Source organism: Artibeus jamaicensis, unplaced genomic scaffold (assembly GCF_021234435.1).
Source record: "Artibeus jamaicensis isolate MK-2021 breed Jamaican fruit bat unplaced genomic scaffold, CSHL_Jam_final contig_233, whole genome shotgun sequence".
NCBI lineage: Eukaryota > Metazoa > Chordata > Mammalia > Chiroptera > Phyllostomidae > Artibeus > Artibeus jamaicensis.
The window spans coordinates 47,360,958-47,386,346 of NW_026521486.1; the positions used below are offsets into that span (position 1 = coordinate 47,360,958).

The 25,389-nt window shown below is 55.7% G+C and overlaps 1 protein-coding gene across 5 annotated transcripts in view; it reads right to left on the reverse strand.

Moving 5' to 3' along the window:
* HDAC7 (histone deacetylase 7) overlaps positions 1-25,253 on the reverse strand; it is a 41,438-nt gene extending 16,185 nt beyond the window's left edge. The window contains exons 1-4 of one of the 5 annotated variants that reach the window (XM_037135543.2): positions 25,163-25,253; positions 3,922-3,972; positions 346-533; positions 109-199 (exon numbers count right to left, since the gene is read on the reverse strand). In XM_037135543.2, the coding sequence (XP_036991438.2) occupies positions 109-199; positions 346-486 (232 nt within the window). In that variant the 5' untranslated portion in view covers positions 487-533; positions 3,922-3,972; positions 25,163-25,253. Of the gene's footprint in view, positions 1-108; positions 200-345; positions 534-3,921; positions 3,973-19,628; positions 19,833-25,162 lie in introns of those variants that run through there. The other 4 variants (XM_037135519.2, XM_037135513.2, XM_037135532.2 and 1 more) reach the window with 4 other exon arrangements.
* Positions 25,254-25,389: the final 136 nt, after the last annotated feature.

A 25,389-nucleotide genomic window follows, 5' to 3' on the forward strand; every position in this document is an offset into this window, starting at 1 on the left:
GGGCCCATCAAGCAGAGGGACACCCAAGCTGGTGTCACTCCCAGCCCAGCCTGTACATGCCCAGGTGGGTGAGCCATGGATCCTGGGCAGGGCGGCCTCCATCCTTACTTCGCTTACTCTTGTCCTTGTTGAGAAGCTGCCGCAGCTCTTGCTCCTGCTGCCCCACCGACAACTCGGGCATCGGCGTGTCCATTGAGAGCTGTGGGCAGGGCCAGCCGCCCAGGAAGGGGCGAGGAGTTGAGGACTGAGACAAGGATCTGGGGGGAGGCTAAAGGGAGGGAGGGGGTCTGGGGGCTGAGCCCAAGGCTGCCTGGCTGTCTCACGCACAGAGAGCTCTATCTTTACCCTCATGGACTCCACTGAGCGCTGCTGCTGCAGGCCTGCCAGGAAGAGGTGGTGGTGCAGGTGCTGGGGGTGCTGCAGGGCCAGCAGTGCGGGCTCCGGCGGCGGCTCCACCGGGGGCCGCTGGCCCACCCGCAGGTCCATGGGCTGGGGCTGAGAGCCTGGCGCGTCTGCACGGGGCCTGGGGCAGCCTGAGGACACACGGAGGGAACAGAGTCAGCTGGAAAGTTTGTCTGCAGGTGCACAGTTACAACTTCATCAGCCTCCTTCAGGCTCACTTGACTCAAAATGACAAAACAGGCTCTAGGGTCCTTTTCCTTACTACATCCTTACCACAGTCCTATAAGGTGCTTATTTTCAATTCCACTTCACCCGTAAGAAAGGAGGCGATATGAACTCCACAGGGATAGTCTCTCACAGGTACTGAATTGTAACTCGGAACACACTGCTTTGCCACTAAATATGCTGCCTCTCCAGGGGGAAGGCTAGGGCTATGGGGATTTAGAGATGGGCTGAGAGCCCTTTGATGGTACGTTCTGAGCCCTGCCCTCCTTCATTTCTGCCCCTCTGGAATGAGGATTTGGCCCAGCTGCCCCCAATGAGCTGTCCTCAAAGAGATCAGGCCAGTACACAGTCCCCTTTACTCAGCCTCCAACCCCAAAGGGCCTCGCAGGCCCTCTTGGTCACCATCCTCCCTACTCTGTCCCAGGCCATAGGAAGCAGTGCCTCAAACCTACAGCCAAGCCTTGGCCACCACCCCAGGCCTGCACAGCCCACGTGCCCACGGAGCCTGCTCCCAGGCGCCCTCACGCCAGCTCTGGGCCTGCTGTGGTGAGGACACAGCTCAGCTGCCTCTTCTCGAGTGTCCTCTGCACCCATGCCAGGAGCACCCTGCCAAGGCTGTGGGTGCAGGGGCTATTTATAACTAGCTGCCGGACCAGGTTCTCCACCAGCACAGCCAGCTGGGCCAGGCCGGCTGAGCAGCCAGAGATATTCCCCGAGAAGGGGAGGCAGGCAGGTGTGGGAGCAGGTGCCCTCGAGGGAGCACGCGAGCACTGGAACCTTTCTGGAGAGGCCTCCTTCAGCTCAGCCATTGCTGAGCAATCCCCACTAGGACAGCCCCAGGCTGTCCTCAGGGCCTGAGGCCGAGGGGGGCTGGAAGGCACTACGCAAAGCGCCAGCCAGGGAGCCAGGAAAACCGACCTCTAGGCCCAACTCAACCATTACTAGTCATTATCTTAACATCTGCAGAACACACGCATGTGTGGCTGCAAACCCCTCTAACCTCATCACCCTCCATATGCCCTGGGTAGTGCTTGTTACTATTCTGTTGCCCCAAATAAGGAAGCTGAGGCTCAGGTGAAGGCCCCCCACGCCCCACTCAGGGAAGATTGAGAGCCTGCCAAGGCCAGTGCTCCGGCTCCGTGTTCCCATCGACTTTCAGGAAGCTGTCTCCCCTCACAGGGGTTGCTCATGGGCAAAGGGGAGGGGACTACAGTAGACTGTCGCTAAGGGGCACTGGCTCTCATATTCTCACACTGTGAAACAGACGAGAGAAGAGCAGAGCAAGGAGGTGCCCCCACGACTCTCCAGATGCCGGGAGACCAGAGCCGGAGGCTGTGCACCCAGGTGTACCCCTAGCAGGCAATTCACAGCTTTGACTTTCCAACCCCTTGTTTACTCGTCCATCTAGGGAACCCAGAGTCATGCTGGCTGAGTCTAGGCCTCCAATGCCAACACAGCCCGGCCCCAGGAAGGGTCTCAGTCCTTCCACATCTGGTGTCCTGGCTTCCCAGGGTGACTCCCCTGATGACGCCAGAGGGACCTAGAGGAAGCCAAGGCAGGCCACCGGACTTGCAGCCAGTGGCTTCAGCCACACGCGGACCGTGAGCGGCCCTATCCCTCACTCCCAGCACTGTGGCGGCCTCCAGAGCAAAAGGCTCCTGAGAGTGTGGGAACGGCTCCCAGGGAGACTCGGCATCTGGACGACCTGGTGCTAACCCAGCTTCTCTGAACTTTGTCTCCTACACCGGAACCCAAACCTCCCGTTACAGCCATCAGCTCCCATCCTGTCACAGCCCACATGCCTTCTGTCCTCTGAGCTCTGCTCACAATGTCCCTCTCCTGGTGCTGTCCTCAGCCCTCAATTCTACATTTTCCCTTTTTTTTTTAAATCCTCATCCAAGGACATGCTTATAGATTAGAGAGAGAAGAAGGGAGTGAGAAAAACGTCAATGTGAGAGAAGAACATCGATCAGTTGCATCTTGCACGTGCCTCAATGGGGTGGGGGTGGCGGGGGACTGAACCTGCAGTGTAGGCATATGCCCTGACCTGGAATCGAACCTGTGACCTTTCAGTTTATTAGATGTCACTCCAACCAACTGAGCCACACTGGCCAGGGCTCAATTCTACTTTTCCAGGTCCTACCCTTTCTTCCAAGCCCAGCTAGTCTTTGCACTTCCCTAGACTCAGCCCAGCGCCCTGTGGCTTTCAATCACGCGGACAGTTCCGTGCCCCGTATGCACAGCGCGGGTGGGGACCCCGCCTGACTTAAGCTCCAAGGGCAGGGACTTGTTTATTGCACCTTATCCAGCACCTAGAACAGCACCCAATAGATACCATCAGTGAACACATCGATCTTCCCCAAATGCCCGGAGAGGTGCCCTGGCACAGAGATGGGGTTCGTTAACGTTCCTTTTTTCTTTTCCTAGTTTCTGTATTTAATTTTTAGAAAATCTCACATCTGTGAAGACTAAATAACAATAGGTGGTGAATTTAATGTGTTCCGAATGGGTGGCTGAACACATGAATCAGCTGTCCCCTCCTTTGGCACTGGTCACATATTAGAGTCTACTATTATTTTCCTTTTTATTTCTGTGTCCTAGCTTCCCCAGCCTGCCTATAAGCTTTTAGGCAGCCAGGATGAAAGCAAAGAGGATATCTTGCCTTCATTTCTCCTTGCCATGTATAACTACTAGGCATCAGGTATGTACCCAGTGGGCCCAAAGTGGATACTGGCTGAAGTTAAGGAGGAGGCAGCCTGCATCCAGCCCCAGCCCCAGGCCACAGGCCTGTCCTAACCTGAGCAGGAGGTAAGGAAGGTGAGAGAACCGGGAAGAGGGGTCCTCCCCCTCCGGTCCGAGCAGCACAAGGCACCCTCCCATCCTGCAAGGGCTGCCGTGCCCACCTTGCAGGGCTGGCACGAGGACAAAGCCAACAGTCAAGAACATGAGCCTGATGGGAGACCGGGGCCTGAGTGTAAACATTAGCTTCCCACATGCCTTCCTGTTTCACTGCATCCAGCAAGGATAAGAGGAGCATCCTGCCTGCCCTCTTCCTGTCATGCTTCCTAGCACTGGGGCCAGCCTGGATCCAGAGTTGCCTCCTTAACTCCACTCCTCACCCCTTCCCCATGAAACCCCGACGTCACCCTCTCCCCTGGAACCCCAACCTCCTGCCTCTCTGGCTGACCAGCCAGCTCCCCTGCCCGACCACCACTCAGCTCCTCTCTCTTCCGTTGTCCTTTCCACCCTCATCTTCCCCTTCCCACCACATTCTCCCTAAGGACTGACGCTTACCTGTGCCAGGGGGCCTGGGGCAGTGGGCACCCGGGGTCACCTGGGTCCCATCTGTAGAGAGAAGAGAGCTGGAGTGAAGGGGCTGCGGAGAGGTGAGGGGGAAGAGTGAGGCCTAAGCCAGGCAGACACCCGGCCACTGCAGGAGGCCCCCGTCCAGCTGGAGCCCTCCAAACCCCAGCACCTGCACCAGCAACTAACTGAAAAGAGAAGACTCTACCCCACTCCTTCCCCCCAGTTCTCATGCTGGACGAGAATAGTCCTCAACTCACTCTTCCTCATCTGATGTACTAAGCCACTCAGTTCACCCTGCATGAAGGAGCTCAGGACACAGCGGGAACCCAAGGAGGCCCCAGTCACCCAACGACGCCCCCAGTCCTCCCAGTGTGCGCAGATACAATCTTCCCTGGGCCCCGACTCCTGCAGCCTAAAGAGAAAAAAGGCTGCTGAGACAGCATGGCTGCTGAGACCTGTGGAGGCCGAGCTAAAGACCCCAGGAGGGACAGGGAGAAGCAGGCTTGGAGAAGGGGTGCTGAGCCCACAGAGGCTCCACAGTGGGAGAGGGGCTGGGTCTCGGCCCAGGGGTCAGGTCAGATCTGGTGGGAGCTGGGAAGTGGTGGAATGCATAGTCCAAGGACCCCAGAGTAGGTACCCCTTTTCTCCTACTGCTCCATCCTGTGTCCTACAGCCTGCTCCCCCAGACAAATGCTCAGCCTTTTTCACAAATAACCTGAAAATAGAAGTGTTTCCTTGTGGAGATGGCCACCTGTCCCAGGCTCCAAAGCCCAGCCCAGTCCCCCCTCCCATTAGAAGCCATGAAACCCTTCGGTGGGGCCAGATCTGGTCAACAGGAAAGAGGCCCTGAGGAATAATGAGACTGGACAGGGTGGGAGAGACACAGATGAGTCCTGAGGCCATCTATCCAAGATGGACACTCTCCAGCCTGCTGTCCCAGCTCAGAGCCAAGGAGACAGGAGGCCAGGAGATTGGGACGCCGCCTGGAGGGGCACCTGGTGGGGGCACCTGGTGGGGGCACCTGGTGGGGGCACCTGGTGAACACCCGGAAGCCCTCTTCAGGCAGAAGGAGTATTTTCTGGAGGACAGCGGGCGAGGGCTGTGCTTTTGGGTCTAAGGGGCAGCCCCAGTTCCTCTTCCAGAGCTGAAAAGGAGAACTCCCTGCAGGCAGGCACTGCTGGGGGAGGGGCAACTCCAGGCACAGAGGGACTCCCACCATCTGCCCTCAGAGGCCAGGGCTCCACGCTTTAAATGGCAATGTTTGGTAGGGAAATGCCACTCCACCTATTCAAATTCGGCCCATCTTTTGAAGTCCAGTCCAAGCCCACGTCCTCATGAAGCTCACCCTGACCTCTCTTGGCTGGCCAGAGCGCCCATTCTCTGTCTACCACGTGGACACTCCATTAAGTATGATCTCCGGGGTGTCGTTTGTAAGCCATGCCCATCTGCACACAACACCTTGCTGGGCACACAGCAGGCTCTGTTAGAAACTGGTGACTCGAACATAATGACTTTCTCCTGGCCCCCTGCCTGGGACATGGCATGAATATTTCTCAGGGTCTGTGAGCCCCAAGGAATACTGGTGTCAGAGGCAGCCTCTCCACCCCGGGACATGGCAACCTCTATCCCAGGTCCTCCTATCCCTTAAGACCTCCTCTTTCTTCTGCAGGACCTGGTCCCTCGAGAGAGGTTTCTGAGCCAGGCTCCAGCGTGCACTCTCAGAGGCACGTGAGCCCTAGGGCCCTGCCTTCAGGGAATTCTCTCCTGCCTCCCTCCGTCCCTGCCCGAGGGCTGGTCAGCAGCATTCATGCTTGGGAACAGAGCCAGGTTCTCTGCACGCCACTCCCCCAGTAACCACGAATTCTGTACACCATGCACTCTCTGCACAGGAGAAAAACTAATGACCCTGAACTCTGTGGTGTTTGCTACCCGGCCCCAGAGAGATGGTTTGTGATGCTGATCGGTGGTCTAAATTCTGTTCAGAAAAGTCGTGGGCACACATGGAAGCCCACATGTGTGTGTGCACCCACGGATGTACTGCCAACAGGAGCTGTGTCCAAAAGCAATTCCTGGAAGAAGTTCTGCTTCTCCCCTGATACCCTGGCTCTGTGCTGACAACCTCTGAGTTCAGAAGAGCCCAGAGCAACAGAGACAAGACCTGGGGCACAGCTCTCCTGTGTCCCAGAGGGAGGAAAGGTATCGAAAGACAACCAGTTAGTGGCTGAACTGAAACCAGACAGTGAACACCCTACATCCCAGGTTAGGGGATGAAGTTGGGACCCCTCTTCTCCTCGACCTCTCTCTGAGCACTGTTACCACTAATCTGGGGTGAAACTGAAATACGATCAGGACTGAATGGACCCTTCTCTGCACATCCCCTGGCCAGAATGGAGACCCCTTCTTTTTGGAATCCTGGCAACCCCCCACTTCTACTGTCTTGGGAAGCAACTGCAGTCAGGCTGAAGAGGCAGTGTACCTGGCACTGAGGGGCTGGGCTGACCACAGCAGCTCCCCAAACCGGAACACCTGCTCTCACCCGGAATCAGACAGCCCCAGAAATCCTGCTTCGCGTGTGCACCCCAGCCCTCAGCAACCTCCAGAGCAGACACAAAGGCCACTCTTCTGTCCCTGGGCACCTGCATGAGCTGGTCTCCCCTCCTACCTTGTTGCCTTGGGCCTTACCTGCCCAGCAGAAACCTGAGCCCTGGCTGACCACCTGCTCTCTCAGGTGCAGAAGGCCCTTTGTCAAGGGGAGGGCTTTGCCACCCAGAAGCCCCCTCCTGGCACCTCCAAAGCCATTTTGCAGCTGTTCCACCTGCCTGGTCTCCTGACTGGCTCAAAGGAGCAGCAGGAAGACCCAGGCCCAGCAGCCAGAGGAAAGCAGGCAGCAGCAGGCCAAGCACTGGGTTCCAAGCTGACCCCCTTGGTACCCCACGTTGCAGCTCCGGTTCTGTTTCCCTGACACAGGCAGCACAAAGCTTGACTCCGTATTGGGCTGGCGGAGAAGAGGAAAGCTGGAGGTGAGATGGCTTCAGGAAGATCCAAAAACAAGAAAACACGAGAAAGGACATCACAGTTGCCAGGCCTCTGTGACACAAAGAGAGGGCTGAGCGCGGAGAAGCCCTTCTTGAAGGCTCTCGGCTCTCAGAATCTGAGAACTTTAGGACCCGGTGGGGCTTTCAGATTGTTCAGGCCAACACACTCTCGCTTCACAGAGGAGGGCGGAGAGAGGGCAAGGGGCTAGGTCATGCATGGTCCCCTAGCAGGTCAGTGGTACAGCCAGGCCAGGCCAGGCCACTGCTGGGGGAATCCAAAAAAGTCCATCCCAGGCGCAGGTACTAAGTAGTCCAGGTGAGGTCACTCATCCAGGAGTTGAAGAGGCGGAAATAGGAATGAAAGCTGGTTCTCACTTTCAAGGAGTTTAAAATAAAACTCACAATTTTTTTAAATGAAAAAGTTTGCTGCTTACAGATACTAAAAAAAATTCAGAGTCTCAAAACATATGAAACAAAGTTTCTTACTCATCCAACTCCCTTGAACTTTCCTAGAATCAACCCCCCCCCCTTTTTTTTTAACAGTTTCTTGTATTCCCCCTTCCAGAAATTCTCTTACTCATTTTCTTGGCACTAAGCAGCTTATTGCTCAGATTTATTCGGAATTCAGGGGGCTGCAAGCTGCCTGGAAACTCCTGCCACGTGAAGTGATGCAAGTGAGAGTCCGGAGGATAGAGGACATTGGCTTCCAGGTCAGCTGGACCTGGGTTCGAACTCTGACTCCCTCAGTGACCAGCAGGGAGAGCCAGGGACACAGTGTAACCTGGCCCAGCTTCAGCCGCCCAAGTAATAAAAGGATAAGCAGAACTGCTTGGAAGCAGTCATCTGAGATTAGCAATGCTGCCTGTGAAGCACCTAGCATGTGGTAGATGCTGCCTTAATGGCTGTGATTCATCCTGCTTGCCCTTGAACTTGTCCGCAGCCTCCATTCTGGCATAAGCATTTCATCCTCCCTCCTCTACCACAGTCCATTTTCTCCCGGATGCAGCCCCCAGCCCCATCTCTTACCCCTCGCCTCTCCCACTGGTCTCATCCCACTTTCTTCCATCTGAACTTGTGTAAACTCATACTTGACTACGTGCTGGAAGTTGTTCTAAGTGACTTCCTTACATGTGCTAATTCATCTAACCCTCACACACACCAGTGAAGTGGTTACTGTTTTTATCCCCATTAAAGAGATCAGTTGACTGAGGCCCAGCAGTATTAAATAAACAACTTGTCTGAAGTCACATAACCTGGAAGAGGCTCAGCTGGGACCTGGGTCAGGCAATTAAGCTCCAGAATCCGTGTTCATAACCAATATACTCCACTGCTCCTCCCCGGCACTTTCACTCCACGGGCCATCTCGGAGAGAGCAAAGGCAGGGCCTTGCTGGGCACAGGGGAAGACTGAAAAATCACACGGCCCCCCCCAGAGACCAGTACCAGCAGTAAACCCCGCCCCTGGTCCGAGGGCAGAAGCTGCCTATTTCATCTCTGGGGCCCCGTGAAGACGATCCTGAAGAATCGCCTTTCTGGACAGCAAGTAACTGTTGGCTTCCCCAGTTCCACATCACAATTTCAGACTTCACAGGGGAACATGGGGCTGGCAACAGGTTTGGGGGCTTTGAGGAACAGCGGCTTCATTTCCCCCACTCTCAGGTGCTCTGCCATATCCCTCCTCTAGAAGCTCCCAAGTCCCTCTGAGGCTCTCTCATTAGCATCCCAAAGCAAGGTCCACAGTGCCGGTAGAGGGGCCAGCTGGCCATGGGACAGAGGCTGCACTCCCAGGTGAGTGGCCTGGGACAGGCGCCTGCCACAATGCCTCCTGTCAGCCCAAGGCAAGGGGCCTGCAGCTCAGCAGGCTCCGCAGCTGTGAGCCAGCGGGAGGGGAGGCTGGATGTGAGAGGCACAAAGCGAGCCCTCCACAAAGCTGGCCCTCTGGCCTTTGGCTTCACAGCAAGCAGGCCCCTTTCCCCGCGCTAGGGCTGGGTGGCAGCTATTTTTAGCTCTTGACACCTGGGTATTTTGCAGCCGCAGGATGTCCGGTTTGGAGTCTCTTTCTGGGAATCCCACATGCGGCTGTTGTAAACAGCCCCACGCAGTGGTGGCCAAGCTAGGAGTCTGGCCCCCCCCTTTCTGGTGTTTGAGATGAATCAAACAGGAAGCAGACGTAACCATGGCAGCGGCAGCTTGAGCTCTCCGGGGGTGGGAAAAGCGTCCTCTCTGGCTCCTTGCCCCTGCCCCAAGTCCTCTACTCGGCTCCCTGCCACTCCTCCGGGATAGAGACCCCTGGACCCCAAGGCAGGGAGAGCTGGGCCCCTCTGACTGTGGGCAGCTGTCAGTTCTTGGGACTAGCGCTCTCTGGAGAGCCTCACTGTCCTCTGGCAAAGAAAAACGGGGTTTTCTTCATGCCCTGCCAGCCTCCGGGGGCCTCTCAGACCTGCCACTCAGCCCTCCCCTGCCTTTGTGAAGGTGTGAGCAGGAGGGCAGAGCAGAGCACGGGGAGGCCAGCACCCACTTCCTGTCACCTCAGCCTTCTCCTCACAGCAGGGGGCCTGCCTGCCCCTTCGGGAATTCCTGAGCAGGCAGGCCCCCCCAGTCCCAGCACCCCTGGTCCAGACTGCCCCAGGTTCCTCGGGCCCCAGAAGCATTCCCACTTACTCACTCCCTGGCACCAGAAGCTCCAATCCCTGAGATAGGAGTTCACTAGGATGTCTAACCACCATCTTTCCTATCTCAATCAAAACCTCCTGAAGGGTCTGGATGGGGGCCCCACCTGTAATATGGGGAGAAGGGTTGAGGTTTGTCAGCTTCTGCCTTTGTCTCCCCACTCCCCCGCCCCCTGCTGCCTCAGCAGCCAGGGCCCAGAGGGTCTTTCTCCAGGGCCAGCGCTGGCCCGACAGCAAGCGTGCTGCGTGCTGGTCGTGCTGGTCGCGGGCTGCCTCTCAGAGCCTCTCCGCCCCTCAGAAGTCTCATATTCATTCACCTGCCCTCCTTGCTGTTCCCCCGGCCTCTGGGCCCTCCTCGGCCAGACCCTGCCTTGCTGTGTCCGAGCCCCAGTCCCACCTGCCTGCCTGTCGGCCTCCCCCCAAGGCCAAGGGGCCTTCCTCAGTTCCTCTCACCTGTGCCGCCCATGAGGCCACTCGGCCACCCTGGAGACTGCCAGGGGAAAGTTTAAGTCACTTCACTATTAGTATTAATGATGACCATAGTATAATTGCAAATTAACATTAGTAATGACCGACAACCATGTGTGGAATGTGCACCGGGCTTTGGTCCCTGAGCTAGCTAGGCCTCTCTCTTGGACTGCCTTACCTGGGCCTCCCAGCAACCCTGGTCAGGTAGACACTGTCGTCATCCTCTTTTCACAAAGGAGCAGACTGAGGCTCAGAGAGGCTCGGAAGATTGCCGAGGTCACACAGACGGCAAGCAGGTTTTCCGGGATCCCAGAACCTAAGCTCATAATCACCACACTGGTGTGTACAACTGGTCCCACCCACCTCCGTGGAGGGCCACAGGACACAGCTGGGGCCCAGCTGGGCCCAGCGTCTGCAGGCCTGGGGCTCATTCCCAGGACCAGCATGTTCCCACAGTGTGCTGGCCCTCCATCCAGAAAGCATCCACAACAACAAAAAATAAAAGCAGCGAGAATAATCTCTGCCTGCGTCCCTCACATGTTTTCTTGTCTCCAGGAGGCACTCTGCAGCCCCACCTTCACTCCTGTTTCCATCTTATATTTCCCTGCTTTTTAATGTACGTGTTGCCATTTTACTGTTTCCTGTGCTCTGCCTCCGGCAGGGCATAACCAGCCCAGCGAACCTCCCAGGGCTGCAGGGGGAGGATCATAGGCTCTCTGGACACCGTCAGGCCAGTATAAATGCAGGTTGCGTAACCACAGCAAGTCCCCCATCAGAGTGAGCAAATTCTCCCGGGAAGACTCGCTCTCCTGCTCCCTCCCTCCCTCTGTTTCTCAGGACACACACACACTACACCTGGGGTGGAAGGGATGGAGCACCCAGCAGTGCTCAAGGAAACACCCACCTTCACGGCAGGCTCCCGGGGACTAAGAACACAGCCAAAGGGCCGTTGGCACCCTTGCCCCTGGGTGTGGAGAAGGCGGAGGCCACTGCGGGGATTCTGGCTTGCTCCTTGGCCTGAAGTGTCATTGGTATGAGTCTGTGAATAGCAACCAGCTATGGATGAATTCTGGCACTGACAGGGAAGCCGCATTAATATTGATGACACTAAATACACCCGAGATGGCCGTCCCACGTAGGCCTTGGTGTCCCCCTCATTTTGTCTGTTATTTTAGAAGATGGCCGAGGTCCGCAGGGCAGATTCTGCAGATGATACGATGCCCTTTTGCGGCCAGGGCTGCCCCTGACTGATGAGCTGGAGTCCCCTGGATCGCACACCCAGCCAGAACTCTCACACAGGCTTCAGGGAACATAACTGCCAGAGGCCTGGTCCTGGGAGCCTATTTGGACAAACCAGTTGTGAAGGACAGTTTCTTGCCAACTGGGAATTTGGTGAAATGATGAAATGAAAATGCACCTTAGTAGAAGGCGGAGAGCACTGACTGGAGGAGCAGGGCGCACGGCGTCACCTCCTCCTGGTGAAAAGCGCAGCGAATGCAGTCGAGGCATGAAATGGGAAGGTCCGCCCTGAGATGAAATGGCAGTGATCTCTGGGGTGGGGCTGTGGTGTTTCTTAGTTTTGGATTTTTTGCTTGTCTGCCTCTATAATAATACACATATATGTGCTCACACACATAAATATAAGGTGGCACAGCCAATGGGTTGCAGGGTCAAGATGCGACCTCTGCTTCCCCGGGACCTAGACCACGGGGGTCTTCATCGACTCTACATACTGACTCTGGGACCATGTATCTTTTGAGGATCTATGACCCAGCGTCTTCTCCTGAATCATTCAGAGGACCTAGCACAGGGCAGGGCACAAAGTCAGGACTTCGTGAATGCCTGCAGGCTGAATACTGATCATTTCCCGAGAGAAGTGCCTTCTGCCTCTTCCAGGGCCGCCGTGCCGGGAATGCTTGCTGCTGACATCACTGACCCATCCCTCCTCTGCCTCATGTTCCTCTTCTGAGCTGCCAGGGAGGGGCTAACAAAAAGGTCACTCCAGCAGATGCTGGCAAGGTATTGGGGGCGGTCCCGTCCCAGTCCTTCCCCAGTGCCAGCTGGATGGGAGACCCTCAGGTCCCCGGGAGCCCTGCCTCACTGGTAGCAGTGAAGTGAAAGAGAGAGGGCGTCCACCCTACGACTTCTGGCTCCAGACGCCTGCTGCTCCGGGCCCTTATGGGTGGAGGAATCTGGAACAGTGAATTTGGCCTGGTTTTTTCTGTGAACTGGGGCTGGGCCCAGTTTCTGTTCTTCATGTCTTCAGCATTCCCTATCCCTGACCTTCAAAAATATGAAAAATAACATTAATAATGATGACAGATGTTCTGTGTACACTGACTTCATACCAGGCACGGTACTAAGGTTACTTACTTTAATCTTTATAACAACTCCATGAGGCTGAAACTACTACTATTTTCCCATTGCAGGTGAAGAAAACTGAGGCACAGGGGGCCCCTCTGCAGGAGAAAGAAGGGCCCTGCAAAGCTCTGCCAGGCCTCCCTCTGCATCCTCACGGGAAGGCCCTCCTGCCAAGCTCCGCACTGGGCGCAGCAGAACCACGGTGCTAATTAACATCTGTCGGGTACTTTAGAATCCACCAAGTGCTTACACATGCATGTGAGAGAATCTCCACTTGAAAGTCCACTTGCAAGACCAGGAAACCAAGACCTGGAGCTCTTGGCAACCTCGTGCCAGTTCTCGCAGCCATTGGGCTGGGATTCAAACCCAGGTCTTTTCTTCCCCAGTATCTGACATCCACCCCCCCCTCCGCTCTCAAGATAGCCCTGAAGGCATGGAAGGAAGAAGCGCGTCCTCCTGACCCCAGAGACCAGCCTGCGCCGCGCCCCTCGCGCCGCAGTGGAGGTGCCAGCACCTCCTCGGAGGCTCCGCCGTGACTCACTCCCGGGACCCAGGGGAAACACAGCCCTGCGCTGTGGGCAAACACTGCCTGCCACCCGCCCCGCCTCCAACTCCCCGCCTCCACATTTGCTAACTGAAACCCGGCTGCTGCTATTTTTAACCCTCCAGCTCCCCCTTGCCTGGGGCTCCCCGCCTTCACCCCACCCCCACCCCTGCCCCAACTGGGTGCCACCAGTCTGTCATTCTGAGAGCAGTTCCACAACCTGAACGCCCCAGAGGGCGCAGCGGATGCCCGTGCAGGTTTGTGGGGCAAGCAAAACAAGCTGGTTTCAGCCCAGTCCCAAATTCCCCCACCCCGGGCTCTTTCCGACCCTGTGGCTCCCAGCCTGCCCCAACTTCTCCCTGCCATCCTGGGTGCTGGGGGGAGTGGGGGTGGGTATGGAACTTCGAGGACCGGGGGTGACTGCAGGGCCAGAGCCCTGAATGGGAATAGAGCACCCCTCATCCTCTCCAGGGCACAGGTTCGCCTTGTAGGCCCGAGGTCTCTAACCACCAGGGTTCCAATCCCTGCAGGCAACGGAGGAAAAAAGGAAGTGGCCCGGAGACAGGGCGGGGAGGGGGAGTTTAGCCCAGGGCCCTCCTCATTAGGAGAAGTCCCCTCCCCACCCTGCTGTGGGGTTTGTGGAGGGGCTAGGGTTCAGCTAGGCACTCAGTCCAGGAGGTTGTGCACCAGCAGCCTAAAGGAGGCCTGGGTGGAATGCCAGCAGAGGCGGGGACAGATGGGCCTCTTCTCTTACATGAGGGCTCCTCTAATTCTCAGCTAAGGGAAGGAAGGGCTGCACCTTCCTGCAGCCAGGAGCTTCTGGGTGCTGCCAGAAGAGGTTGGACATGAGAGGGTCTGCAGGCTGCTTGCTGATGAGAAAGTTAACTTCCCGAGGGGAGAAAGGGGAGGACAGCAGGGGGACCCACCGGGAAGCACGGCCTTCTAGCTGATATCTCCGTCAGTTTGCAGGGCGGATTCCTCCGCACCTTTTCCCCTGCCCTGATGTGTTTGGTCAGCCCTGCCCCGCCCGGCCCCAACCCTCCTTAGGGTTCTGTCCTCTTTTCCAGGACCCAGGTCCTCTCTCAGCCTTGACCCCCCTCCCTCTCTCCTCAGTGATTCTTGAGCCAGGTAAATAAATTCCAGTGGCCACAGAGGCAGCCAAGACGAGACTCAGAGGGGAGGGACTTGGCATAGGGGTTCCCAGGTGGAGAGATGGGGAGGAAGGGAATGAGGTGGGAGGAAGGCGGGGCAGGAGGGGCTGGAATGGGGTGGCACTGGAGAGCTCCTGCGGGGAGGCTGCCACCTTCCAACATCCACGGTGTCCACAGGGCCCTGGACTCTGCGCCATGACAGAAAGGCTGGTGCCCCAAGCCACCAAGTGAGTGGCTTGGATGTCTTCCCTCTTCTTCTCCCCCCAGGTCAGGGGTGTCAAACTCATTTTCACCAGGGGCCACATCAGCCTCCCGATTGCCTTCAAAAGGGCCGAATGTAATTTTAGGACTGTATACATGCAACTACCCCTTAAGTAGGAGTGAGGAGCTTGGCGCTGCTGCTGGGGTAGAAACAAGGTGCCGGTCCGGATAAAACAAGATGCCAGGCCGGATAAAACAAGGTGGAGGGCCGGATTCGACCCACAGGCCTTGCGTTTGCCACCTATGCCCTAGGCCAACCTCTGGGGGCTGCTTGAGACGTGGAGACCCTGCTGTATCTCATGCCAAGCAAGAAGCTGGCAGTGCAGGTCCCCCATCCTGGACCCAGGCAGGTCCCAAGCCTGCTCTGAACGCTCTGAGGGCTCGCCTGTAGTCTGGGGAGGTGAGAGAGGGTGTGAGTGTCACCTTCTGCAGCAAACCTCCCCGGCCACCCTTTCTAAGTAAGTCGCACGTTGTTATTCTCTATTGCTGCACCCAGTTCATTTCCTTCTTAAAGTTTATTACAGTGTGTAGCTAGATATATCTACTCATTTCTCTACTTGCTTACTTGTTACTGTCTGTCTCCTCCACTAGAGTGGAAGTTCCCCGAGGTCAGATGTTCTGCTTATATCTTCACTGCCTACCTGTGCCCGGTGCCTGGCACACGGCAAGGCTCAGTAAGCACCCAGTGAATGGATGAACAGCTGAATGACGGGCTCAGTACATGGGGCCTCCTGGTTGCCAACATAATCTTTAGTGTTGGTGCTCAGTAGTTTCAGGATTTCCCTAGGGAGGAGGAAGCAGGATATAACAGGAAGAGCAAGGTCAGCAAGTCTGAGACCCCAAGAGAGAGGTCAAGGCCCAGTGAGTGTGTGCATCAGCTTCACCTGGTCCCCTGCGTCACACCCGGGGTGGACGTGTGCATACCTGCCCACACAGAGGGCATGTGGCTAAACCCTGGACCAGTCTTCACAGGCTTGAGTTTTGTCTTGCTCTCCCTCTCAAGAGCCCTGCGTCCTCCAACAACCCACACACTGTCTTCTGTCGTGTATAATATGCACTTTTTCCCAGGCATTTTTGAGGGGAAAATAAGGATGAGCATTATACACGGGTAATACTAATTCTGTATCGATGTAAATGTTTCTAATTTTTAATTTATGCTTATGCATTAAAAGTGTAACCCTAGAAAGAAATAACGATATCTATAATGCACAGATAATACCCTGGAATACAATCATCGGTTTTATACATAAGTAAAAAATTGAATTAATTGAAGTAGAAATTAAGAATAAAGATTTGTTTCCTGAAAGTTTGGGCCAAAAATGTAGGTGTGCGTTATACATGGGAGTGCATTATACATGGCAAAATGGGGTTATCTTCTAAAAGCCTCAGTTTCTCCAAAAGTAAAAAAATGACGAGACTGGCCCAGATCGATGGTCCTCAAGTCCTCAAACATGGCTTTGCACCAGAATTGCCTAAAGCACACGTTAAAACCCACTCCCAGGCTCTGCCCCTGCAGATTCCGCATCTGTCTGGATGGGGCCTGAGGAACTTTATTTTTCTTGAACACACTCCCAGGTGACTCCCCAACAAATGGTCCACAAACTGACTCCTAAGGACCGTGAAGGAGACGGTGCTTTCCGGCCCACACCAGGACTTCTATTAAACAGCCATGTCGGCACAGGTCCACACCCCCTGGACACATGACCACGTACCCCACACAGGGCCATAACCTGCAAGGGTATACACCACACAGATCACACACATCTGTACTATATGTGTACATGCTCCCAAAGGACCCAGCACAAAGCCACCACACGGATCACAAATTGCCACAGAACCACATCTACAAACACAGCCTGGGCCCCGCACACCCAGTGTGCAAACACACCCATCACATGCTGACCCACACTACACAGACGCTATCCTGAATTTATTTTGCCTCTGGGAACCCGTCCAGGACCAGAGGAGCTGTGCTCTGCTGATGAAAACATCCCTCCCGCCTCTGCCACCTCCACCCCTACCCCTCGCCCCAGGCAGAGTGCTTTCCACCTCCACTCAGTAGGGGACACGCTGAAGGAGGGCGGCGGAGAGAGGGGATGACAGGAGGCACAAAGCCCTCCCCAAGGTCCAGCAGTCCCTCTCTTCCCCTCCGCCCCACCCCAAGGAGATGCCAAAGGGCCTCCACCCAACCACCCCTCAGTGCTTGCTCTGCCCACTGGCCTAGATTTGAAGGCCCTGGTCCCAGCAGCCGAAAGGGTTAGGGAGGTGGCCAAATGCAGGGACTCCTCCTAATACTCAGGCCTCTAAGGAAAGGGCTGTCTGGAGGCACCTTCCTGCAGCCCAAAGGCCTGGGTCCCCCAGGGAAGGTTACCACAGAAACAGGGGGAAATATCACAGGGAAACACAATACCCGGCAGGGTCACCTGGTGACCAGGCTTCCTGCTGTGTTGCCCACCGCCCCCCTCATCCCAGTGGCCTCGCAGCCTCCTTCTCCAGCCTCCACTCGGGCCTCCTCTCTGATGCTCTGTCCTGCCTCCCTTGGGGTGGGGGATGCAGCCTTATGCAGCAAGTCTGCCCCTCTGTGGTTCCAAACAACATCCTTGGGGGTGGCCCAGAGCTGAGCCCCCGACTCCTAATCCTACCAAGGCCCCCACCACAGGAAATCAAAGCTTCCTGCCCCAGAGGAAGTGCCCCATCCAGTGAACAAATCCAACACACACACACACACACACACACACACACACACGCAGTCCTGCAGCCTCAGGGAGGACCGATGCCCTCCCCCCAGCTCCTAGGCCCTCTTTAGGCCCCGTTTCTAGTCTGGCTGTGGACAGGCCAGGGCTGAGCAGTGAGGGGCAGGCGTGGGCAGGACCTGAGCCAGGCCAGGGGAGAAGGCCAGGAGAATGGGCACCGGCAGAGTCAGGTCTGGTTCCAGCTCCACGGGGCCTGCCATTCCCTACTGTGTGAGCCTGGGCCTTGAATTATTAGCTCATCTTCCCTCAGGTCCGTGCCAACATTTAAATTACCAGCTAGTAATAAAGGCCAGGGGACAGAAAACAAAGAGGAGGGAGGGGTTACACAGACTTCTGCCTTCCAGGTCCTTGGGCAAGCATGCCTGCAGCCAAGAGAAGGCCACCACCCCCACCACGCAGGAGTTTCTCACTCCCATTACCAGGATTAAGGAGGGGATGGAGGAACATTCCAACTCCCAGTCCCAGAAACCACCAAGGATGAAAGCTGGGGCTGATCACCCTGAAGGAAGTGGGGAGGTGCATAACAGTCCCCACACTGGACAGCGATCCCTCTCTTTATAGTCAGCCTCTCCCTCTCTGTGCTCTGAGAAGCACACCTAAAATTCTCTCTCCATTTTATTTGATGAGGAAACTGAACTTCAGTGTCAAAGCAGACTGACCAGTTTAGGTGCTTGGGAGGGTCCGTGCAAGACCTGAATGCAACTCCCCAGCCTCAGGATCCCAGTTTAAGACCTGGTGGCCAGAGAGACACCCACCCACAGGCTCAAGCTAAGAAACACACAGGCCTCAGGAGAACACTTCCCCAGGCCATTCCAGATGTAACAACAGAGGCAGCTCTGAGTTTGGCCCTGCTGGGAGCCAGGGACATCAGGGGACTAACGGTAGGGGAGGAGTCCTGGCAGGTCCAGTTCACTGGTCCAGTCTCAGTTCACTGCATGCAACAGAGCAGGCCTGCTTTGTGCCTTAGTTTCCCTCAGAAGCGACTGCAGAAAAGAGGAAAATTACTCATTAACTGAGGTGGGCAGAAAGAACACAGAGCAGAGGAGGAGATGCTAAACAATGAGGAGCTGTGAGATGTCTTATAGAAGCTGCAAAAGGAGCCTGGGAAGTCTAAGCAGGTTGGCATGAAAAGAAAAGTGTATGTGCCAGTTGAAGCCACTTCACAGACAGGGTCCTGTTGAGGAGAAATGGGCTGCCAAGGTGCCCCATCAGGGGGTAGGAAACTGAGTCACAGTTTTCCTTCTCTCAGCCCAGTGCCTGAGTGGGGATCTGGACCTCTGGGTCCAGCTGCAAATCCCAGCCACAGGCTGGACAGTCCAGATGTTGAGTGGTCAGGGCCACTAAGATCCAAAGTCCCATTCACACTCTAGAAATTGGCAGGCCAAGCGGGCCTCAAGCAGATGTTGAATTGGTGTGTGGAGAGGGATGGGCAGCAGCAAGACAGTCAGTGTTCAGATGGGGGGGGGGGCCTCCAGGTATGCACGACTGCCAGGGGGGACAAGGGGATGGCCTGGACTTGGGAGGAGCGACAGTGGTTGGCGAGGTCAGATCCAAATGGGCAGCCAGAGGGAAGGAAATGGGGGTGGCGGGTCCGCAGGCCCCAGAGGGCTCTCTCCCAGCCCCACAGGTCTAGAACTCTGCCTGCCAGAGCCCAGCCCAGCTACCAGATTTTCAGCCTGCTCTAATACTCCCCAGCACCATCTGACTCCAGGCGTGGGGTGGGGGAGTCGCACATCCTGTCCCCCGCCACTCAAGACAGAGCCTGTGGTCCCCACCTCTGCCGGTCCCTCTATAACTCACTTGGGCACAGGTGTCTCTTCACCCTAATGGGTGAGCAAGGGTGGGAGGCAGTGCTCAGGCAAACCTCCCAGTTCAGGACCCTCCATCGAGGGAATCACCTTCCCCCAGCCAATGGGTCGGTGCAAGGCCCTACGGGGATCCACGAGATGGGGGTGCTAAGGTCCAGTGCCGCGAACCCAGCCCCAACTCAGTGGGTTTTGCCCTTTGCCCTTGCGCTTCCAAACCTTCCGCCCCAGAGCACCGCCCCCTCCTGGGGCCGCGGCGGCCGTTCTTTCCTCCCCGGTCCCTTCGTCCGTCCTTCCCAGGAATGGGAGTGATGAGACCCCAGGCTCAAGCATCAAGCGGCCCCGGGCCTCCAACTCCCCTCCCTCGGGCCTGTCGCTGCCCTAGGGCGGGCGGATGTGGGCGCCCAGCGGGAGGCCCGAGCACTCCGGCCCCGGAACAAGCCCCGGCCCGGAGCCTGCCAGAGTCCCTCGGAGCCGGGTGGAGCGGGCTCGGTCAGGGGGGCGCACGCTAGACTGGGCCGTGGGGCAACTGGAGCCCAAGCCCGAGCCCGAACGGGAGCCCGAGCTGGAGCCCGAGCCCGGGCGGTTGGTGCTGGGGCGCCGCGCAGGGCGGGGCGGGCGGAGAGGGGGGCAGCAGCCCGGTACTCACCAGCGCCGGGACTGTGCATCCAGGGGCCGGGGCCCTCAAAGCGGGGGGCTCATGGCGGGACAGGGGGCTGGGGCGCCGGCCTCACATCCCCCCAGTCGCCGGAGGCTGCAGAACGACTGTGAGACGGCGAGAGGAAGGGAGGGGGCCGGGAGGGGGAGGGCCCTGGCAGCCGGGCCAGCCGGGTAGGATGACAATGGAAGGAAATGCTTTATCTGAGGCTGAGAGCGGGCCAAGGGGGAGGGGAGGGAGGGGGCCGGCGCTGGCGGCCCTGGGACACACCGCCCCGGCAGACGCTGCACCGCGCGGTGGCGGACACACCGCGGCCGGGGAGGCAGCGTCGGACCCGGAACGCGGGACTCGCCCGGATCCGCTCGATGTAGCCGCGCTGCGTGCCGTGCAGCCGGAGCTGCGGCGCACCGACCCGCGCACAATTCCCGGAAACCCGGCTACCTGAGCGCCTGGTGCCATGCATACACAACAGGGACATACATCCATGTTTACACGGGGCTAGATTCACTTACGCAGACACACTTCAGGGAAGGACCCCCGCGCGCACAAGTACAGACAAGTATAGTCCACGAACAAACAGTCACACTTAAGGACAGTTGGACACGCGTGGAGTCCCAAGTCCCACGCAAGGAATCTCAGACAGACCCCTTCTTCTTGCATGACTTGCCTGAGAAAGTTCCAGGATTTGATTTGAATCACTGCCCAGCCCTCCCCCTTTACCAACCCCCACCCAACGCCTGCTGAGGGGAACAGAAGGGTCCAGCCTGTTCCTATTAAAAGGAAAAGGGGATGGGGGCGGTGCGGACTTTAAGTTTCCTTTTTTTTTTTAAAGAAATTTCTCGAGGGATTTCCTTCCCTCCTCTCTTCTTCCTCTCTTCCTCCCATTCCTCTCCCCCCACAACTCTCCTCCCCACCCCCCTCCCGGTCCCTATGAGTCAAACTTCAGCAATGTGCCCAGTGTCTCCCAGTGCATTACAGCGGATCACAGAAATGTTCCAGTCTGTGAGTCGGAATGCGGCCGCCTCCAGCCCTCCCTCAGCTAATAAACTCAGCTCCTGCCGGCTTTGCTCAGCAGCCCTCCTTGACTGCCCCCCCCACCCCTTTTAGCAGAAGGTCAGATTCAGGGGTCAGAGGCTGAGGACCTCACCACTCTGCTCCCTGACCTAGCCTATCAGTTCTGTCGCCTCTGGCAATCTGCTAGGTTGGACAGGGTGGCCCCTGGGAAAGGGAGAAGTGGGACAGAGGGTCTCTCCTCTCCTGTGAGGCATCACTGATGGAAGGCAGAATGCGACCTCCATCTCACAGAGCCCTCCCTTAATCCTAGGAACCCCAAGAGTCTCACGATTCCACAGAAGGAGAAATTGAGGCTGAGCCAGTGGCAGAACTATGACAGAGAAGAAACAAGAGTCCACAGTGGCCTAGGAGGGCTTGGCCACACAGAGGTCTAACTGCTGACCGTAGACTCCTAGTTCCCACAAGTGTAGGTCCAGCCTCACCTCTTGTTGCTACCTGGGATTTCTAGCAACTGATTGTCTACTTCAGTCCCTTTCCTGTCCCAGCACTCACTCAGCAGGCCGTGAGTGCACTTGTTAACTTACCCTCACAGTTCTCTGCTGGCCTTCAGGCCCTCCTGCCACATGGCACCATACCGCACATACCGCTGTCTTTTTTTCTGCTTTTCTGACCAGTGCCTGCTGGTACTTAGAGCTCTATAATGTTAGTTGCTACTATTACTATTTCTATGTTGGCCAAAGTGGGCTGCTGGCTGCTCCCCTTCGTGTTCTCGTTCTTTCCCAATCCCTCACCTTGGCTCACTGTGTTCCCTCCAACCATCGATGTTCTCACAGTCCCTTTCTCCTCTTGTTCAAATCCTTCCAATCCTCAAGCCTATACCAACTTCTCTGGGAGCCTTTCCCTGAGTCCCACAGCCAGAGGGCTCTTCCCTTCTGTCATAGGGCCCCAACCATGCCATCAGTCTGTCTACATTGACCTTGATCCACCTAGTCTGTTGTCTACTCATCTCAACTCTCCTTCCTCTCAAGAATGTTCAGGAGTGGACATTCCTGAGCCCTGCTGCCGCCTTTGCCATGGCTGTGTTTCTTGTCAGGTCTTGCTAAACACCTCACACAGAATTCAAGTTCCCTCCGGGTAATTTGCTGAATTGGGACAGATGTTCATGGCCTTCAAGGACCCTATCCCAGCTGGGCACCTCCAATATACTCCTTCCTTCCCCATGAGTCCCCATGCTGACTTTGCAAGATACACAGTCTTCCACCTCAGGTGTGTTCTTCCCAGCCCTCACTTCCAAACCAGAGCAGTCTCTTTCCAGATCCTTCCTCTGTGCCCACAGCCTTTAGAAAAAAATGCTTGGTTACTTCAGAGTCTCAGCCTTTCCCCTGCTGTCTCTCTCCTTTTACCCCCTAATGCCCTTTCCTAAACCCCCAGGACTCCTGTGGTTATTTCTGGGCTGAATTCGGGCCCTTATTTGCTCATTCCTTCCATGTGTATCAGTCATGTATTTATTCGCGAGCCTTTTTTTTCCTTTTTGGCCTAATCACTGAGTTCTGAGAGATTGGAGCCAAACGGTATCTCCCGCCGCTCTGTTGATCCCCATGGTACCCAGCACACAGCCTTCGCCACACACCAGGACTCACTGCCCCCGAAGTACAGACGGGGAGAGAGACAGCATGTGAAGCCTGCATGTGGGAAGCTGGACTGCACCCCTCCCTCCCTTGCCAGCTTTACTTACCACTTCACACCCCCCACTCCCCATGGCAGAGTCTTAAGCCAGTTTCTAAGTCAGATGTTCCTTGCTGGGATCTGTTAGAGAGCCTCCAAGAACCCCAAGAGACAGGAGACTGAAAAGTACAAGCTACCTCTCTTGCCTCTGCCCCGGTTACCATAGGAAGTTTTTTTTTTTTTTTTTAAGTTCTTGAGCCCAGGCTTCGCACAGACTGTAAGCTCAGCCGCAGCCTCCGTAGGGCCTGCCTTGTCTCTTCCTAGTCTTCTTGGGCTCTCCGGCCAGTACAAAGCCTGAAGGCATCCGCTTCTGCTTCTTTTTCCTCTCCTTCCCATACTTTGCTGTTTTTGTTTGCTCGTTTGTTTGTTCTGGGGTTTTTTTCTCCCCTAATTATTCACCATGTAGTAGCCCTATATTATCCCCTTGATGCCCTTGGCAAACATTAGATCGTTTATTCTTAACAATAATCCTTGTTATGTTCATGATGAGCCTTTCTTAACAAAGGTTAAGAAACCTGATCAAAGTTACACAGCCAGTAAGTGATGGGGACTTTCATTCATTCAACACACACTGTTGGGTGTCCACCTTGCGCTGAGATACGAAGCTCCAGCAAGTCATCTGGTGCAGACCTTAGGGCTCGAGATCACTCCTGTCCCTCCCTCCCTTCCTCCCTTTCTTCATTCCTTCCTCCCTTCCCTCCTTCCTTCCTTTATATGTATAAAATCCTCACCAGAGTACATGCTTATTGATTTTAGAGAGAAGAGAAGGGAGGAAGAGAGAGGGAGAGAAACATCGATGTGAGAGAGAAACATCAATCAATTAATTGATTGGTTGCCTCTCTTAAGCACCCAGACTAGGGACTGAACCTGCAACCTAGGCATGTGCCCTAACCAGGAATCAAACCCACGATCTCTCAGTTTGTGGGACTACTCTCTAACCAAGTGAGCCACACCAGCCAGGGCACAGCTTTCTTTCAGTAACAAAGCCACAATCCATCCCCAGCCCACACTACCATACATTCTCCACAAAGGCAATCAGAAAGCACTCGGGCCCCAAAGCCTGGTGGGGTCTCTGAGGACAGCCATCTCATTGGGCTGGGGTGGGTCTCGCATCCCAGTCTCTGAACCTGGTATCAAATGCCAATACTCAGGGTTTTAGACGTGCAGATTAATAGGGGATATACTTCCCCAACTCCATATATAAGGTTTCATGGGACCAGATATAATAAGTTGAAGAAAGGAAGGAAGGAAGGAAGGAAGGAAGGAAGGAAGGAAGGAAGGAAGGAAGGAAGGAAGGAGGAAGAGAGGGAGGGAGAGAAGATAATTAGGATTTATTGAGTGTCTCCTTTGTATCATAGGCTGTTCAAGGCCCTTTCACTTATATTTCATCATTATCCCTATTGTTTCAGCAAGCAAACTGAAGCTCAAAAAGACAAAATGATTTGCCCAAGGCCATAGAGCCAGTAAGTGACTTAATCCTGAATCCATCTGATGCAGAACCTGTGCAATTTCTTCTAGCAGGTCAAAACAGTGGAGAAGCTGCCTCCAGGTCTTCCACCCCAGCGTCAACCTGGTTCTTTGACGTCCCAGCCGACCTGTGTGTGGCGTCCTAGATGCCAAGTTTTCTCCCTCACTCCCCCCAGCCCTGTGGTCTCATCTCTCATTCCTGCCTTTCTCGGTTGTATTGCACGGGCAGGGTTAGGGAGCTACAGAAGTTTTCTGGCTAGGATTAGGCGGGTGGTGGGTGGGGGAGCTGTTGTGTGGCTTTGGGGTGCAGCCAGGCAGACCCTCATCCAGGACTTCAGGAGCTGGGAGAAGAAGTGATACATCCTCCTAGGCCAGAATTGGGTGGCTAGATCATGCGGAGGCCAGGGCGTGGCCAAGAGCCCACATGGCTCTGGTCGGAAAGGCCAGATGACCGTGCGGACTGTGGCAGGTGGAGAGAACTAAGCAAGTCCCCTCCCGTACCCCTCCCTCCCTCCAGTGTCAACGAAGGTGGTGTGGTTTCCCCTGTGGTTTGTTGCCCTAGACACCTGCAGTTCTGAGTTCGTGTGTGTCTATGTGCCAACAGTGCTGTGGGGGGACACGAGGGGAAAGCAGAGGGACAGGATGGGGAGGGGCAGGAAGCCAAAGACAGGCTCTCCTCAACCCTAGGGCAAAGAAGGAGCACTGCATGCCCAAGATGGCAGAGGTCACCCTCTTGACCACTTCAGGTGCTCAACTGGGAACCTCAGGACAGAGCTTGGGGAAAGGCACTGGGGGTGGTAAGGCTCCCGGGCTGGGCCTGGGGGCCAGGGAACTTGAGTTCTGGGCCTGGTTCTGCCATTAACTTCCTGGGTCTCACCTTCTAAGTCTCAGTTTCCTGCTCTGTAAAATAACAAGAATTTGGCTACCTCCCTCGGTGGGCTGGTCTGAGACCGCACAACTAATGCAAAACTTTGGACCACTGTGAGTTTTAGAATTCGTGTCCTTATAGCATTATAATACTTATAGCATTATAAGTATTATAGTTGCTTACTCTAGCCCTGGGCACAGCACACACACACATGCCATCATGGAGATAAAGAACATTAAAGGCAAAAACAAAAACATAGCCTCTGCCCTCACATAGATCACAGAGTAGCGAGGGAACAAAACAAACACATAAAATACTTGAGAGTCTTTCAGGAAGCCAACTATTTTAAAAATCTCACTCTCTGTGCAACCCCGGCCGAGACATAACTTCCCGGGGCCTCGGTTTTCTCATCTGTCAAATGAGGGAGTTGGCTTAGATCATTGCTACTTACTATTCTGAGTTTAAAATTGTTTTCTGATTTCGTGACTCCGATGGATACACAGCAAAGACGAAAGGTTTGAGCAGATCCTGGACGGAGTGAAGCCGGCGAGTGTGGAGCTGGATTTCACAGGAGCCCAGAAATGTGAGTCAGTGTGGGGGCAGGGGGGTGACATTCCAGGTAGGGAGAAAGGCATGTGCAAGGGCGAGGCGAGGAAGCAGAGGGGTGGCAAACAGATT